At 40.7% G+C, this 18,383-nt stretch overlaps 1 protein-coding gene across 1 annotated transcript; it reads left to right on the top strand.

The window, feature by feature from the left end:
- The first annotated feature begins 217 nt into the window (after positions 1-217).
- Positions 218-1,601, top strand: Kcne5 (potassium voltage-gated channel subfamily E regulatory subunit 5). Its single transcript, XM_046420872.2, has one exon. The coding sequence runs from the start codon at positions 329-331 to the stop codon at positions 755-757; it is 429 nt and encodes a 142-aa protein (XP_046276828.1). The 5' UTR covers positions 218-328; the 3' UTR covers positions 758-1,601.
- The last annotated feature ends 16,782 nt before the right edge of the window (positions 1,602-18,383 follow it).

Here is an 18,383-nt window from a genome sequence, read left to right as displayed (position 1 = left end):
CTCTCCGCCTCTCCTCTGGGCTCGCCCCCTCCCTTGTTCCCCTTCTCCTCCCCCACCAGCTGTCCCCTTTCCCCCAGCGGCGAGACAGCCGGAGCCTGGGAAGAGGCAGCCTCGGGCCGGAGGGGGCGTGGTGGGGACGGGGAGGAGGGGCGGGGGGTGAGGGGATAAGGAGGCCCGGCGGCCTGCGCCCCTAGCCACTGCTTGCCCGCCCCAGAGCTTGGTGCCGCCGCTGTCGCCGTCGCTGCGCCCTGCCCGCTTGCTCGCTTCCCCTTGTCCAGGGGGAAAGGTCAGCAGCGTCCTGGAGCCTCCGTGTCACTCCCCGACAGCCATGAACTGCAGCGAGAGCCAACGGCTGCGAACCCTGTTGAGTCGCCTGCTGCTCGAGCTGCACCATCGGGGCAACGCCAGCGGCCTGGGCGCCGGCCCTGGCCCGAGCATGGGCATGGGGGTCGTGCCTGATCCTTTCGTGGGCCGCGAGGTGACCAGCGCCAAGGGCGACGACGCCTATCTCTACATCCTGCTCATCATGATTTTCTATGCCTGCCTGGCTGGAGGCCTCATCCTGGCCTACACCCGCTCCCGAAAGCTCGTCGAGGCCAAGGATGAACCATCTCAGGCCTGCGCCGAGCACGAATGGGCTCCGGGAGGCATCCCGGCCGCGGATGCTGAGACTGCCACCGGACCCCCGCCCGAAGGCCGCCTCCAGCTCGCCCCAGAGGCATTGCCTGCCCTCGCCCAGGGCGCTGAGCGGGTCTAGAATCACAGCCTCAGCTCCCTCGCTCGCTCGCGCCCTCCTCATCTCTGCTTATCCCTGGGCGCGGCTCTTGTCCTCTCCTCCCCTTGCAGGGCTCACCTCACCTGAGGCCCAGATAAGAGGTCAGGAGACCTTGTCTGGAAGGCTCTGGAAGGAGATGCATCGCCTTACTCCCTCCTGGCTAGTTTCTCCCTCCTCCCGCTGCCCTCCATGCCCACCCTGCACCTCCAACTGCACTAAACTGCCTCTGCTTTCTTGTCTTCAAACAGCCCTGACACCATGTTCCAGCCCTCTGGGAACTGAATCCAACACGTCCAACACTTGGCATTGAACCGAGGCAATGAGGTCTATCAAAACTCTGAGCCGTCTAACTGGCAGCTGCTCCAGGGACTGCTCACTCTGCAGAGCCAATGGGCTTGCCATCACTGCCAGGCCGGCTGCAGCAGCTTCAGCTTCCTGTTGCCTTAGGGACAGAGACAAAGAAAATGAAGAGACCTCAGACATCTTTTCCCTCCCTCTCTCTTTCAGCAGTGAGCTAGCTGGACACTAGGATCAGTCTGGGGGATAGAATGGACTTTATGGAGACTGAAGGGGGAGGGGATAAATGGGATGGGACAGATCTATGACACCAACTGTATAGTTTTCTTGCTTCTCCAGTTTTCATCCCAAAGGTAACTTGACTGAATTTTAGTAGCTTTGCCATCTGCAGCTGGGTGCATCACCCCAATACTTCCAGATTCCTCCCCTGTAATGACTCAGTTGTTATTACAGTGTCTGCTTCATTCATGGACCATGAGGCTCAGATGTCCCCTGTTCTGTAACCCTGGGGAATGTCAGAGGCAGAAAATAAAAGTTGTTTGAACAATAACCTAAGACTCTTCTCTCAAAGATCCCAGCCTAGAGAACCATTACTATATAGAGAAGGAATCTTCTTTTGCTTTTGGAAATGACCCTTGGATTGGGAGGTGGGTTGTTGTTATATAATCCATGTATGTGTTCAGGAATAATAGGATAGGTGTGATTGTGGGTGAAGAACAGTTTTAAGTGGGGTGTAGTAAGTACTGCCTGTTATTGAAGTTATGCAGGAGGCTGAGGCAGGAGTATTGCTTGAGCCTAGGAGTTTGAGACTAGCTTGGACAACATACTGAAAATAGGTTCACAGTGTCTGTTCATATGGTTAAAGGGTTGTTTTTTTTTTTTTTCAAATGTTTCAAAAACTATTCCTGCTTTATTACCTATTCCTCTTTTTTGTCTTAATTCAGAAGCACTTTCAAATATGACAGTGCTAAATAAGGGTTTCTCACTTTCCCTCCCTTTTGCAATGGTTAAGCATGCACTTAAAAAATCCTAAGTGCATTGCTATTAGCTATTATCAGAGTTAATTTTTAGAAGCCACTTTAATAACTCTCTCAAAAGGTGGCTTATTTGAAGAAAGCCACCACATAGTATAAATCTTAAGTCAAAGGAAGATGCTTGGTCTAAGCAATGCTGGGCAAAGTTAGAGTTGTATGTTTATTTATTTATACCACTTATCTCAAGAAGGTTGTCAGAAATTTGCCTGCTTAGGGTTGAAATGCATATACCTGATGATGACTTTGGCTTTCATCAAACACATATGAAATTGTTCCCTAGCGCTGAGCCAATTTGTTTAAATACAGCTTGGCTTATCAGTAATAGGAGGACAAAGATATTATGGGTCATTTAAATGCATTGATAATATACAAACTTCATTCACGGCATTGGATTTGACTTTCCAGCCCATCTGGTGTTTTACAGGAGCTATTAATAAGTTAAATGAACTTACTTTCTTTCCCAGGATTCAATCCTTGAAGCTATACTGGCATTGCCCCATTGGCTCCTCGCTAGTCCTAGTTCCAGCCCTAAGGTCACTCGTTCTCCTTGAAGGTGGGGGCCAGAGATTGGGCAGCTGTCCAAGACAATGACAGGAAGAGAGGGGATGATGTGAGAGTTATCTCAGCCAGGCAGGGAGGTCTGAGGGGGATGGTACGATATACAGCAATGCTGAGGAGGAATGGTGGGGGGCAGTTCCCAGACTGTGTTTAGGTACAACAATGTTGTTCATTTCTCTGGTATAACTGGGACACAAGGTTATTTTGATAATAAAACATAATCACTGCTTTACGTGTTGAAACTGTAAACATATTTGTAACATTTTTTTCCATAGAAATTTGAAAGAATCTATTGCCAAAAATAAAAGAAGCTGAGAGTAGTAGGCACAATGCCCATAAATAAGCATTAATGTGCTAACTGTGAGAAGCAAATCCCATGGTGAAACGTTCCTGCTTTTAAGAACATTTTAATCTTTTTATGATGACTTAGGGCACCCACTGAGAACATATAACCAGGGTAGCTTCGAGAATCGTCCCAGTGAGAGAAATGGACTGACCTGGGAGAGAACAATTTGCTTTACTACTCAACCACTTTTTTCAAACACTTTCATAGTTGCAACTGAATCCCAGACAATCAAGTTTCCCAGAAGTTTAGACACTCAACTTTCTACCAGCCAGTGGGGGCATCATCAGCACTGAAGTGATCATATTGTGATCAGCAAAAGATAGAAGAAAAAATTGGTGCTTGGCCAACCCTCAGTTTCAATAATGTATTCCCAAATAGCATGAGCTGATGTACAAATGTTAGCCTTTTTCTTAATGAGATTTCAAAGATGGTAAACTTTCTAGTAAATTAGAGTGATTCTTTTTCACCCCACCTAGCAGTCTGGTTCTCCCCTCTGCATATACAGATCCTGTTTCCATTCAGATTCAGATCTTTGCTCTATAATAATAATGGAGCAGAGGATCCACACTACCTTATTTAATAACTTGAGGCTTTCAACAAAAAGGGGCTAGGAGATGTTTTGGTTCCAGTGTCTGGAAGTGCTCGTCAATGATACAAAAATAAATGGAAGCTTTTTTCCCATCACAGATATATTTCTATGTTGTCGACTTTTCTAGAGTGAAATAAATGGGGTCTTTCATTTTTCTCTAGTTAGCATCTCTTCTCCTTTTCAACTTGCCATTGCTTTTATAAACCCAAGATCTGCACAAAATTTGTGTCAACAAAGAGAAAAGGGTCTGGGCTGCTTTCCAAACAGTCTTGCCTGGAGGCTAAAGTAAATGCGTTGTGATGTCACAAAGAGAGCATAGGACCAAGAATCAGGCAACTGAGTTTCAGCTCTGGCTTAGACAATTAGAGGGTTTTGTTTCTGAGTGAGGTGCTTAACCTCGCCAGGCTCCAGTCTCCATAGTTATGGGGATTTTAGGATCAGGTGAAATCAGAAATGGGAAAGGTCTGGGAGAAGTATAGCAACTATATATAGTTGCTATACTATATATATGCTGCACTGCGGGGTGGAGAGGTCCCTGGGAAAGCCCTGCGCAAGGCTCCTGGCTGGGCCTCTGCAGCCTGGGCCTGGCAGGAGGGGCTGCCGAGGTAGTGGCCTGGGCAGAGCCCGGGGAGGGGCACCTCCCAGCCCAGGAAGGCACAGAGGTCTGGGGCTGGGGGCCGCCTGGGGACCTGGGGCGGCGCACACTGTGGCCCACCCATGGCCCCCACAGCAGGTCTAAGCCTCCCTCTTGGAAGAAGGAAACAGGGAACACCAGGCTGGAAGGGGCCAGGCCCCACAGGGCAGATGGGAAATATATATATATATATATATATATATATATATATATATATATATATATATATATATACAATTCAATTTATATTTTTCCTTTTCCTTCACTGTGGGAGTGCCCTTGGGCAGTTAGCTGGGGAAGTGAATGGAAGAGAAAATTCTCTGCTATGTAGAGTCTACTTTTATTGCTCAAAGAAAATGATTGTCAGTATTGTATATAACCACCAGCTCCCAGATTTCTCAACCAAGCTCCTCAATTCTCAGAATCTTCATTGACCAGGAAACTGTGCCTAAATGTTTTACCATCTGTTATGGTTTAGATATAAGGTGTCCACCAACAGCTCATGTGTGAGACAATGCAAGAGGGCTTAGAGGTGAATGATTGGGTTAGAAAGCCCTAACCTAATCAGTGCATTAATCCTCTGATAGTGTTTAACTGAGTGGTAACTGTAGGCAGTTAGGTGTGTCTGGAGGAGGTAGGGGTATGCCTTTGGGGTACAATTTTTTTCTGTGGTGAAGGGAGTTCTCTCTCTCTCTCTCTCCACCTCCCTCCCTCTCTTTCCTTTCTAGTGTGATGTCCTGAGCCACTTTCTTCTGTCACACTCTTCTACTATGAAGTTCTGCCTTATCTCAAGTCCAGAGCAATGACATCAGCTGCCTATGGATTGAGACCTTTGAAACCATGAGTGCCAAATAAGGTTTTTTTCCCCTCTAAAAGTGTTCTTGTAAGGTCTTTTGGTTGCAGCAGTGAAAAAGCTGACTAAAACACCATTCCATTCTTTTCCCTTTTCCTGCAGGCAAATGGTGCTTTTAAAAATTAATTATGACAGGCTGGGCATGGTGGTGGTGTGCACCTATAATCCCAGCTCCTTAGAAAGCTTTGAAGAGGGAGGATGGCTTGAGCCAAGGACTTTAAGGCCAGCCTTGGTAACATGATGAGATTCTCATTTTAAAAACAGATGATAGTGGGGCTGGGGCTAGGGCTCAGTAGTAGTGCACTTGCCTGGCATGTGTGAGGCACTGGGTTTGATTCTCAGCACCATATATCAATAAATAAAGTAAAGGTGCATCAACAACTAAAAAAAAATATTTTAAAAACTGATGATAGTAATACTTTATTTACAGAGCTTCACCAGTACTGTAGTCTTGACTTTTGAAGACAAAGGTCCTGAGGAATTGTCAGAAGACATAAGAGAAGAGAATAAACGGTAAGAATCAGGAGCTGTGGGCTTTGTGAAGAAAGGAGGAAGAAGAAAATTTTAGACAGGGTCTCACTATATTGCTGATCCTCAAACTTGTGATCCTCCTGCCTCAGCCTCCTGAGTCACTGGGATTACAGGTGTATGCCATCATGCCTGACAACATCTTTTTAAAAATTTCAGTTAAGTAATGTTAAGTACATTCATATTGTTGTGCCACAATGCCCTTTTATGTCAGAGGAAAAGTAAAAGAGAAAAAATACTTTATATAGAAGTGATAGAGTTTAATCGCTACCTCAGATGACTCCCATGTTAAGTAGATGACTTGAAACAACATAAAGTTGAAACTCAAGGAAAGAATCTTCTATTTGTGGGTTGCCATGGACTCTGGAAAGAGAGATATCTTAAAATGTTTACAAATGTCGGGGAGGGTACTAAGGAGGAGGGGATGTACTTCCCACAACTTCTCAAGTCACATTCTGCTTTTATTGACAGATGCTCTTGGAACCCTGGGGAGGACTAGGGTGGCCATGAATGACTAAATGTCAGTCATTTGAACTTAACAAATTTCTACATACCTGACCCTTAAGATGTCCATTCATGGGCTGGGGATGTGGCTCAAGCGGTAGTGCGCTCTCCTGGCATACGTGCGGCCCGGGTTCGATCCTCAGCACCACATACAGACAAGGATGTTGTGTCCGCTGAAAACTGGAAAATAAATATTAAAAAATTCTCTCTCTTAAAAAATAAAATAAAAATAAAGAACTGTTATAAACTTTAAAAACAAAAAAAGATGTCCATTCATGGAAATACCCCAGGTCTCTGAGAGGACAAGAGGGTCTCCCTTTGTTTTTTTTGTTTTTTTTTTTTTTAGGATCTAGATGTGATCTAGTAGGGGTTGCAGCTCCAAAAAGCCTGGCAAGAGAAATAATGGAGATAAGCAACCTGCTAATTTTGTCTCACCTGTCATGGGGCCCCTGTTCTAGGAGCACTGTGGTCTATGTGATTTGTATTTATCTCGTTTTCCTCCTTCCCATTCTAAGCTTTCCCCTGCCCCTGCCACTCCCAGTCCCAGTACTCCAAAACACTTCCACTCTGCTGCCAGGATCTAATCATCTTATTCCTTTACATCTAATCTGAAATTCATCCCCAGCAATGATATAAGAAATGTATCTCTTTTTCTTATTTTAATTAATTACTCCTCCACATGAAATATCCTGTATCTCAGGAGTCTTCTTATGCCCAACTTCCACTAATTATCTTGTTTTTTTCAACTGCACTTTAAAGTAGGTATTCATTTTCTCCTTTTCCAGATGAAGAAATAAGGTTAGAGAGATTCATTGTCTTGCTCAGGGTCACCTAGTTAGTATCTAATCACAGAAAAATTTGACTTCAAGTCTTTGGCCTCTGAAAAATGGGCTCTTGTCACATTTTATTATTTTATATTTATATTTATTTATTTTATATTTATTATTTTATTCTGAGCCCACTAGTAAAGACTAGTTAAATCAGTAAGGTAAGATTTTACTGCTTCATCTTCTTTTTAAAACATAGTTATGTATTGGCACTTGGAATCTTATTTATTTTTGTGGTACTGAGGATTGAACTCAGGGGTGTTCTACCACTGAATTACATCCCCAGCCCTTTTTATTTTTAATGTTTAGGCAGGGTCTCACTAAATTGCCCAATCTGGCCTTGAACTTGCAATACTCCTGCCTCAGCCTTCAAAGTTGCTGGGATCACACTGACTGTCAGAAAACTAGAATCTGAGTTTTTTTTTTCCCTGCTAGGAGAGGATGGCCAGACTCTGAACTAGACACTGATGTGTGTTCATTGTTGAGGAATGTATCTTTATTTATCTATTTATTCATTTATTTATTTATTTACTTACTTACTTAACTTACTTGCAGTGCTGGGGATTTGAGCAGAACCCAGGGCTTTGAGCATCCAAGGCAAGCACTCTACCAGCTGAGCTATACCCCCAGCCCAAGGAATGTATCTTTAATGGTAGTTTTCAGACACGTGAGTGAGGACGGTATATGAAGAGATTTTTGTCCTAGGACATTTGAATCCAATATGAGTAAGACTAGCTGTGGCAGTCACATCATTTCTGTAACTTCTTCAGGGACATAAATTTGATTGTTTTCTTTAGTCCCACTGCTTCTGGGGAAGTTCAGAGGACTGCAACCTTCAGCCATCTCAGAGGGCATCTGCATTTCTGTAAGTTTCCTAGGGTGAGGGATGGGATGAGATGGGGTGTACATGGGAGTAATTGGATCAGGCAGAAAGGAAGAGAAACCTTTTGCCTATTACCCATTCTACCAAAAGCTACATTCACAAACAGGACCCACGAGGAATGGCTGAGAAGAATAAAAAGAGAAATAGGATGATGGGTGTGCCAGGATTGTGAGGTGGAATTCTCATCATTTTCCTGCCCTCTAAGTCTGTACCAAGCCAAGACCATAACCAAATGACAAGCTCTACCTGGAGGTGCCTGCTTTGGAGTTGACTGGGTAATTCTTCATCCTTTGTCCCAAATAACTGGCACTGTCCCTTGCAAGTTTGGGTTTTTCCTCTAGCAAATCCAGGGTCATGGTCAGTTCAAGAGACCCTGCACTTTGACTTCCTTCATCACCCATTAAAGTGGAACATAGGGCACAGGCTCTAGCACCACACTGCCTGGGTCCAAATCTATAGTCTGTCTTTCACTAGCCAGGTGACATCAAGGAAGTTACTTAACCTTCTTTAAGCCTTTCCCCATCTGTTAAATGGATGTAATAAGTCTCCCTGGGATTATTGTAAAGATTAAATATTTAATATGGTACGTGACCCAGAGAAAGGGTTTGATAATAATAGGTGGCATCTTATACTTCCTTCTCAACTTCTAATCCCTTCACCATTTACCCTCTATTCTCCAGGGCCATCAGCCTTTCTCTGACTCCATTTTCCTTATTCCAGTCAGCATACAAAGTATGTCAGTCTTTCCCACCTTAAAAATAACTCTCTTGCCCTTCTTTTCTCTGTAGCTATTATCTCATTCCTCTTCTCCTCTTTTGAGTAAAATTCCCCAAATAAATGGATCTACATTCTGGCTGTTCACCTTCCAATCCTGCCTCAATCCACTGCAATAGGATTTTCATCTCCAATGACACAGCTTCGACATGGCTACCAATGACTTGTATGTTGCCAAATCTAATGCTTGTTTGCAGGTATTCATTTTCTGTGACTCCAGCAGCATTTAATGGAGTGAATCACTTCATCATTGATGCTTTTTTCCAGTGTCTGTCTCTTTATTCATCAGTTCTTTTTCTTTTGAGTCTCATTTGCTGGGTTCTCCTCATCTCTGCCTCTTGCTGTTGAACTATACATGATTCCACCCTGGAACCGCTTCTCATTTCCATTTTACTCTTAAGATTCTTGGTCATGTCAACTAGTCCCAATACACTAAATGTCACTCTCATCTATAAATATCATCTTTACAACAATGACTTCCAAATTAATATTTTCTATCTATGAATACCCTACTCTGAGCTCCAGACAATCATATCTGACTGTGTCCTTGATATCTCTACTTGGGTATCTGAATCTGTTTCAAAGTTGCCATGTCCAAATCAGTTTTGGAGAAACTTCTCCCAAAACTTTGAAAGATCAAGCAGTCTTTCACATCTGGAAGCTAGTCCTCACTCTTATTAGAATCTGGTCATTTTTTCACAGGTAGACCATGCTATTCTCATTTTGGACATAAACAATTTCACAGAACACTGATGTCACACAAGTCTAAAGACAAAACAAAACATGTCTCTGGGACCATGATGTAGTGAGACAAAACAAGACCATTTTACAATGTTATCAAAGGGAAATGAGTTATTGTGAAACTCCCAAAATACCAAACATCCTCCTTTCCCAGCTTAGTTGAATAACTATTACTTCTTTGAAAAATATAGTTTTCATCTTGTTCTAGCCTTCCCTTCTAAATTATATGTATTAAGATACTCACTTATAAAATTGCCTTCACTTCCTGACAGCATACATTTTTGTAAATGCTACTACTGTGAACCATCCAGTTGATCGTGCAAAAACAGAAGTAAAACTAATTCTGCATTTCTTCTCATCCTCCCACATCCAATCTAGGAGCCAAACCCTTTCTGCTCAACCTCCAAAAGGAATTCTGCATATGACCACTTTTCATGATCTCTGCTTATACCACTATAGTCTATAACTCTTTAATTTCTTATCTGCACTAGCATAACACTACCTATTTTTTTGTTTTGTTTTGGCTTGACTTGACCATTTCCCCTTTACACAACAGCAGAGCAAAATTAAAGCATAAAGTAGATCATGACCCTTCTCTACTTAGGACCTCTATTTCATTACCCATAGAGTTAGAATGCAATCCCAACTCCTTACCATGTCTTTAAGGCCTCACATGTTCTGACTCTTGCCAATTTCTCTAAGCATCATCTTCTGATATAGTAGTTCTCCCTTATCCATGTTTTTTCTTTCCATAGTTCCAGTGCTAGTAGTAAAATATGAATTGAACATATAAAAGGGAAAATTCCAGAAATGGACAATTCATAAGTTTTAAATTATTCACTGCTCTGAGTAGAATAATGAAAATTTATGCCATTCCACTTTGTCCAACCTGGGATATGAATTATCCCTTTGTCCAAAGTATCCGAACTGTATATATTACCTGCCCATTGGTCACTTAGTAGCTGTCTCACTTATCACCTTGCTTATGAGATTGAACATCATGGTATCACAGTGCTTATGTTCAAGTAATGCTTATAGCACCAGGTACAAGAGTAGTGATGCTGGCATATCAGATAAACCAAAGATAAGCCACAAACATTTTCCTTTGAATGAAAAGGTGACAATTCACAACTTATTAAGGAAAAAAAAAAAAAAAACGTATGCTAAGGTTGCTAAGATCTATGGTAACAACAAATCTTTTATCCATGAGATTGTAAAAAAAAAGATTTAAAAATGCATGTTAGTATTGCTGTCATACCACAAACTGTAAAAGTTACAGCCACAGTGTGTGATAATTACTTAGTTAAGTACTAAGATGGAAAAGGAAATTGACCATGGTGGTGTGTGCCTGGAATCCCTTCTATTTGGGAGGCTGAGAGAGGAGAATTTTTTTTTGGACCAGGGATTGAACACAGGGGCACTTAACCACTAAGTCACATCCACAGCCCTTTTTTCATATTTTATTTAGAAACAGGGTCTCACTGAGTTGCTTAGGGCTAAGTTGCTGAGGCTGGCTTTGAACTCATGATCCTCTGTTTCAGCCTCCCCAGCCATTAGGAATACAGGTGTGCACCACTATGCAACAGCAGGAGGATCTCTTGAGCCAGGGAATTCAAGACCATTCTGGGCAACATAATGAGATCTTATCTCAAAATACATATAAAAATAAATATAAATATGGAAAAAAAAACATTAAATTTGGGTATATATGTATAGGGCAAAACATACTATGTATTTATGTGTTTGGGCGTATTCATATTTCAGTACTATTTGTGGTTTCAGGCATCCTATGAAGGTCTTAGAACATTTCCCTCACAGATAAGGAGGCCTACCTTACTCTTTCCCTTTAGCTTGTTAAATGCAAGTTACAGCAGTTCCTTGAATACATCAAGCTATTACCTGCCTCAAAGCTGTACACATTCTGTTTCTTCTGCTTGGAATATTCTTCCCTTCTATCTTTTTATGGCTGTTTTCTTCACATCATTCAGGTCTCAGCTCAAATGCCACTTCCTCAGAGGTCTTTTTTAATTATCTTATCTATAGCTACTCCTTTCTGTTGTCTCCACCCAATTCTCTACCCCCATTGTCCTATATTTACTTTATATCAGGTATCACTATCTAGATTATATTTATTTACTCACTTGTGTGAGAGTGTCTCTCATGTAGGCTACAAGTTTCATGAAAGCAGGGACTTTTTCAGGTCAGTTAAAATATATTTATCTTGTATATATTTTTTGAGGTGTAATGGACATTAAAAAGTGCACAATTCCCAGAGGTGCTCTACCACTGAGCTACATTTCTAGCCCTTTTTTCCTCTTTTTTTTCAAAGTTTGAGACAGGGTCTCCTTAAATTGCTGAAGCTTGACTCAAACTTGTGATCCCTGTGAGTTCAAAGCCAGCCTCAGCAACTTAGCAAGGTTCTAAGCAACACAGCGAGACCCTGTCTCAAAATACAAATTAAAAAGGTCGGAGGATGTAGCTCAGTGGTTGAGCACCTCTGGGTTCAATGCCTCGAACCAAAAAAGAAAAGAAAAAACCAAAACTGTGATCCTTCTGCCTCTGTCTTTTTAGTAGCTGGGATTGTAGGTATGCTACAACGTATCCCACAAAAAATGCACCCATTTTTTTTGGTACTGGGGATTGAAACCAGGGATAATTTACCACTGAGCTACATCCCCAGCCATTTTCTTTTTTATTTTAAGACAGAGTTTCACTAAATTTGGTCTCACTGAATTGCTATGGCTGGCTTTGATCTTGCAATCCTCCTCCCTCAACCTCCCAAGTCACTGGGATTATGGTGAATGCCAACATGCTAAGAGGTGTGCACCCATTTAAAGTACATGATTTGATGGGTCTTTTTAAACACACATATATACCTTTAAAACCATCACCAAAAACAAAATAACAAAACTATCCATCACTCTCAAATTTCCTTGTGATCCTTTGTGCCTCCCTCCTGATGGCTAATCGATAATCTGTTTTTTGTTGCTATAGATTAATCTGCATTTTCTACACTTTAGTACAAACATGATTGTGCCATATATACTTCTTTCACTCCACATATTGATTTTGAGATTCATCTGTAATGTTGCATATATTGATAGTTCATTTCTTCTTACTGTTGCAGGAATGTATCATAAGTTTGCTTATCGCCCCCCTGTTAAAGAATATCTGGGTTATTTCCAGTTTTTCACAGTGATGAATAACACTTCTGCAAATATTTTCATGTAAGCCTTTGTGCGGACAAATGTCCAATGCAGGAATTTTGTGTATATAGATCTTGTATCCATCCTAGGTACTTGAATAATATTTATAACATATGTAGTAGCTAAATATCTGTTGTAGGAATAAAGGAGTTCCCTTTTTAACCTAGGTCCATGAACAGTTAGTTGTCCCATCTCTGCACACTCTCAAATACTTAACTCCCCTACCTTTTGTCCCATTACTGCCTTTCTAATCTGCAGCCCTGAGTGACCCCTTGAAGGTGGCTGTTTCCACTCTTGGCTCATTGGAGAAACTCTGCTCATCGGGTTCCCTGCCAATGCTGCTCTCAACCCTAAGCTGGCCCCTCTGGCTGTTCAACAATCCATTCATTCCTCGCTTGCTGACTCCCTATCACATTCCCTACAGCAGCTGCTCCAAACTTCCTGCCTTCTCCTCAAGCCCCCTGCCCCAACCCTCCTGCTCATTCTCAGGAGATGACTTCACCTCCTTCATTACTGAGAAGATTGAGACCAACTGACAGGAGCTTCTTTGGCTTCCATCTGAGCCATCTCCATGCAGCCATCTCAAATGCTTCTGGCTCTCAGGAAGATGTGCTGCTTCACCTTGCCAAGGTTAAGCTCTCTGCTGGCATGCTTGATCCTAGCCCCAACTTTAATGATATTAATAACAACAACAGCAAAAAAGAAAATGTAATTAGCCCTTGATATGGGCTGCACAGTGGAATGAACATTGAGAAAACAACTCTGAATTTAATTGAAAAAACTTTGTCATTAACATGTATTATTTATTTTCCCCTGAGCTTAAAAATCATGTTTAACAAAACTATTGCAAAAACATAAATACAGTTGTTCCTCTATATCTGTGCATTCCATATATGCAGATTCAACAAATCATGGATGAAAAATACTTGAAAAAAAATCTTTACATCTTTACTGAACACAGACAGACCGGTTCCTTGTCATTATTCCTTAAACACCATAGTGTAACAGCTGTTTACATAGCATTTATATTTTATTAGGTATCATTAGTAATATAAAGATGACTGTAAGTATATGAAAGGATTTGTGTAGGTGATATGCAAATATCACACTATTATTTTTTAATAAACCACTTGAGCTTCTGCAGATTTTGGTATTCATGGAGTTCCTAGAACCAATCCCTTGAGGAATGCAAGGGCCCCTGTAGTACCATGTCTCACTTCCTTCCTTCATCCTGGTGTCTGCTTAAATGCCACCACTTCATAGTGTACTAACAACTGTCTGCATATTTAATCTAATTCAGTATTCACAACAAGATGATAGAGTAGTGTTTTTTCACTGATAAGGAGACTGAGGACCAAAGAGATTAAGTAACTGACTTAGATCATATAGCTAGTAAATGGTAGAGCTAGGATTTGAGCTAAGATCTAAATCCAGAGCTCTCCCATTCTGTCTTCTAACTTTGTTCCCTCCTTTCTTTTTCCTTAAACTCAAAGAATTAGCTGAATTCTACTCCTTCATTCGTGGCAAAGTATCATCCTTGGTGAAAATGTTAAATGATTATAATACAAAGTGAAATAAAGGGAAGGAGAGACTCAGTAGGGGAAACATGAAGGATCTTGCCACACTAAGCACTTCGAACTTCATCCTGTAAGCAGTGATTCCCAAACTATAATAAGCACTCCTGGGTTGCTTGTGAATAGCCAGGTTTCTCAGATCTATTATAGAAGTACCTCTAAAAATAGGCAAAAGGGGAAATATAGAAGACCCATTTAAAAGACTATGACAATATGCCAGAGAAGAGATGACAGTGGCATGGACTATGGTGGTGGCAAACAAGGTGGAGATATTGTTATTGTTGTAAAATACATATAACATAAAACTTCTCATTAGAATGACATAACTTTCCTATATACATATATGAAAATGCCACAGTGAATCTCACCATCATGTACATACATAATACTTAGATCCTAATTAAAATAAGACATATTCCATGCTTGTATAAATATATCAAAATAGATTCTATTGTCATGTATAACTAAACAGAACCAATAAAAAAGAATCATTTTAAAATATAAAATTGGCATTCAGTACATCCATATGGTATGCAATCATCACTTCCAAAACATTTGGAGAATTGCAAAAGGTAGAACTGGCAGAGCTCTGTGACCTACAGAAAACGGATAGTGAGCAAGGTGGAAGGGTCAAACTCATTAGGTCTCAATAGCAGGTGGACTGGGATAGTGGTGATGTCTAACCAAGATGAGTAAATAAAAAGTGAGATCTGTTGAGCTCTTTTGCCCATTTATTGATTGGGTCATTTTTTTTTTTGGTGTTAAGTCAACAAATATATGAAAAAAAATGTTCAACATCTCTAGCAATCAGAGGAATGCAAATTAAAAGCGCCTTGAGATTTCATCTCACTCCAGTCAGAATGGCAATCATCAAGAACACAAATAATAATAAATGTTGGTGAGGCTATGGGGGGAAGTATACCCATACATTGTTGGTGGGATGGCAAATTGGTACAACCACTCTGGAAAGCAGTATAGAGATTCTCAAAAACCTAGGAATGGAACCACCATTTGACCCAGCTATCTCATTCCTCAGGCTATATCCAAAATATTTAAAATCAGCATACTACAGTGATGAAGACTCATCAATATTTATAGAAGCACAATTCACAATAGCCAAGCTATGGAGCTAATCCAAGTGTCTCTCAACAGATGAATGGATAAAAAATGTGGCATATAAACACAATGGAATATCACTCAGCCATAAAGAATGATTTTATGTCATTTGCTGGTAAATGGAGGGACCTGAAAACTATTATGCTAAGATAAATAAGCCAGTCCCCCAAAACAAAACAGGTTGAATATTTTCTCTGATTTGCAGAAGGTAATCAAAAATAAGTGGAGGGATTTAAACAATAGAAGAAAGATCAATGGAGTACACCAAGGAGGATGAGGGAGAGAGAGAAAGGATGGGATAAGAAAAGAACAGTGAAATGAATCTGACCTAACTTTCCTATGCACACATATGAATATACCATAATGAATCTCATTATCATGTATATTCATAAGACACTGATTAAAAAAAAAACTATAACAAAATAGCAGAAAGACCAGTAGAATAGAGGGAAGGAGCAAGAGGGAGGAAGGAGGGGAGGGGAAGTGGAAGTACTGGGGACTGAATTAGAACAAATTGTATTCCATGCTTTTATAATTATGTCAAAATGAATCCTAGTGTTATGCATAACTAAAAAGAACCAATAAAAAGGAAAAAAAATAAAAATAATAATGTGTCAATTCTTTCCAATTGAACCCTAAAAGAAAGAAGTAAACAAAAATAAAAACAAAAAACAGAGAGTTCACATGCGTGGCCTCAAACATTTTAGTTTTTATGATCATCATAATTCCAAATGCTACAGATAAAGAGACAGACAGCTTCCCAGGATCTGTGGTCAGTCAGCCCTGCAGTTCAAGACTCACCCTTCCAACTCAAGACTGCAGGCTCCTTCCTAGACAGCACTGGAATTTGTATTAATTAATTTTAAATTTTCAGATCTAACAAACCATAGGATTATAGACACGCCATTGCTTCTTCAGATGCTCACTCATTAAATATCTATGCTATAATTGTATAATTAACCATGGTATACAGCCCTCTTCTTATTTACCTTCTAATAGTTCTGAATGTTTTCTTTCTTTGATTATAAATCTCCTGAAGATCCTTATTGCAATAAACATCTTTTTTGCTTTGAAACAAAAAAGTGGTATCTTTCAGGAGTAGGAATGAAAGAAAAGAATATGGTGATATTTTAGAGACCTGCAGAAGGAAATAACAAGCAACCGATTGGAGGGAACCTAGAGTATGGGTGAAAGTTAGGGCCTGGACAATATAATAAGAAACACTTCTATGAGGCTTACCATTTGTTAGACACTGGTTCATGTACTCTATATAAACAATCTCAAAGAATCCTCATGGTACAGATGAGCAAACAGAGGCATAGAGAAACTTGCCAAAGTTACTAGCATGTGACAGAGGGGGTACTTTAGTCTGTGCTCAAAGACATCATGCTATTCTGCCTCTCACTGAAGCCTTTCCATCTTAAATCTAGGAGAGTGGAGGCAAGACACAGGGCAGAGCCTTAAGGAAAATCCAATCTATGGGAGGAGAAAAGCATCAAAGGAATACATTGACTGAGACAGAGGAGGATGGTTGAGGAAGGGAATAGGAAAGTGGGAAAGTTGCTGGGATCCAAGAAGAGGGGACTTTGTAGGAAAAGAGTATGTGATCCCAGAGATGTGTTGCAACTGAAAGCTGAGAAAGGGATATTTCATTTGTTGGTCGCTGTTACTGGTCATTTCCCCAGATGGCTGGTTATCAGGGGACAGAGAAAGTCAGAGGGAAAGGCTTAAGGAGTGAGTTGGTGGTAGGGTCAGAAAACAGCTAGTGTGGACTCTTTGTAAAGTGCTGGAAATCAAGTGACTGATAAACTTTTGAAAGGAATCAGCATAGTGTCTTGGGTCATGCAGACAGATAAAACTTCCTGTTCTGACACTTGCTCAGTGACCTTGAGTTAATGATGTAACTCTTTGGAGTCTCAGTCTCCAGATGCTAATAGCAAGGCTCTTGCTTTTCTCAAAGGATTGGCTGTTAGATGATAAATGTCAAATGTCCCCTGAGGGAGTTAGCATATAATTATCAATTGTAATTAGTTGCTCAATAAACACCAATGAATGTGGTTCAGTGATTGATCATGAGTATCTATTTAGGAAACTTGCAAACCCAATCTCTTCCAGTTCATTGAGATCAGTGATGATTACACTGGAGTGGCCAACTGTTGTCAATAAGAAAAATCTTGTTAGGGTCACTTCAGATTGGACCCAAGTTGTGCAGGTTAAATTCAAACCAGAGCATCTAAAGATCAACACATTACTTCTTTCTATACAGGAAGTTGTTTAAACTCCTTATGTGGGTTACTAGGAAGTGTATCAGAGCTTCCTTTGAAGAATAAATTATTTATCACAGACATTCTCTGGCTTGGTTCCTCCACACTTAAGGAAGCAAATAAAAGCTTAAAACTTCTTGGCCTTAGATATTGGAGGAAATTGACCAATTGTAGGATGGGAAATTCCTTTCCTTCTCCTGTCCCTCCTTCTCTTTCTGTCTCTTTTTTTCATTTGGAAGCCTCCATAAATACCAAATAAATGTCTTTTTTAAAAATTAGATTGTGATGCAATGAAACAACTCTCCTAAGAGTGATGGACATTTTCTTTCAGGTTTCAGAAAGCATTTAAGGATCTTAAAATGCTCTAGAAGTCAAAAGAATCTATTATTGGGCTGGCATTGTGGCTCAGCGGTAGAGCGCTTGCCTAGCACGGGTTTGATCCTCAGCAGCACATAAAAATAAAGGCATTGTGTTGTGTCCATCTACGCCAAGAAATAAATATCTTTTAAAAAAGCATCTATTGTTCAGGTCTGTATATCTACAAGCTGTAGAAAAATTTCCATAATTTGCTTCCATCTAGGGTCATTCCTTGAATGTTACTTTGTTTAAAAAAATCTCCTGTCACCTGCTTCTCCTTCAGTTTTCTGTTTAATAACCCAAAGATAGACTTGTGCTTATCTGAGATCAGCAGTTTATCAGAGACACATTTTTTTCAGGGGAAATTTTCACTGCTGTAGTTAGAGTGTGCCTATCAAGAAGTTCATATGCTGGGGCTGGCAAGTGACTTCATTGCTCAACTTACCAAGCTTCAGAGAAAGTGCTGAGTTCTCTTTCTGTGCAACATGTTGGCCTGGGCTCTTAGGAGCTTCAGTCCAAAAGC

The sequence above is a fragment of the Marmota monax genome, unplaced genomic scaffold (assembly GCF_021218885.2).
Source record: "Marmota monax isolate L192 unplaced genomic scaffold, Marmota_monax_Labrador192_F-V1.1 WCK01_AAM20220418_F8-fsc00050, whole genome shotgun sequence".
Lineage (NCBI taxonomy): Eukaryota > Metazoa > Chordata > Mammalia > Rodentia > Sciuridae > Marmota > Marmota monax.
The sequence above is the reverse complement of the archived record's forward strand: the minus strand, read 5'-3'. Positions and strand labels throughout refer to the sequence as shown.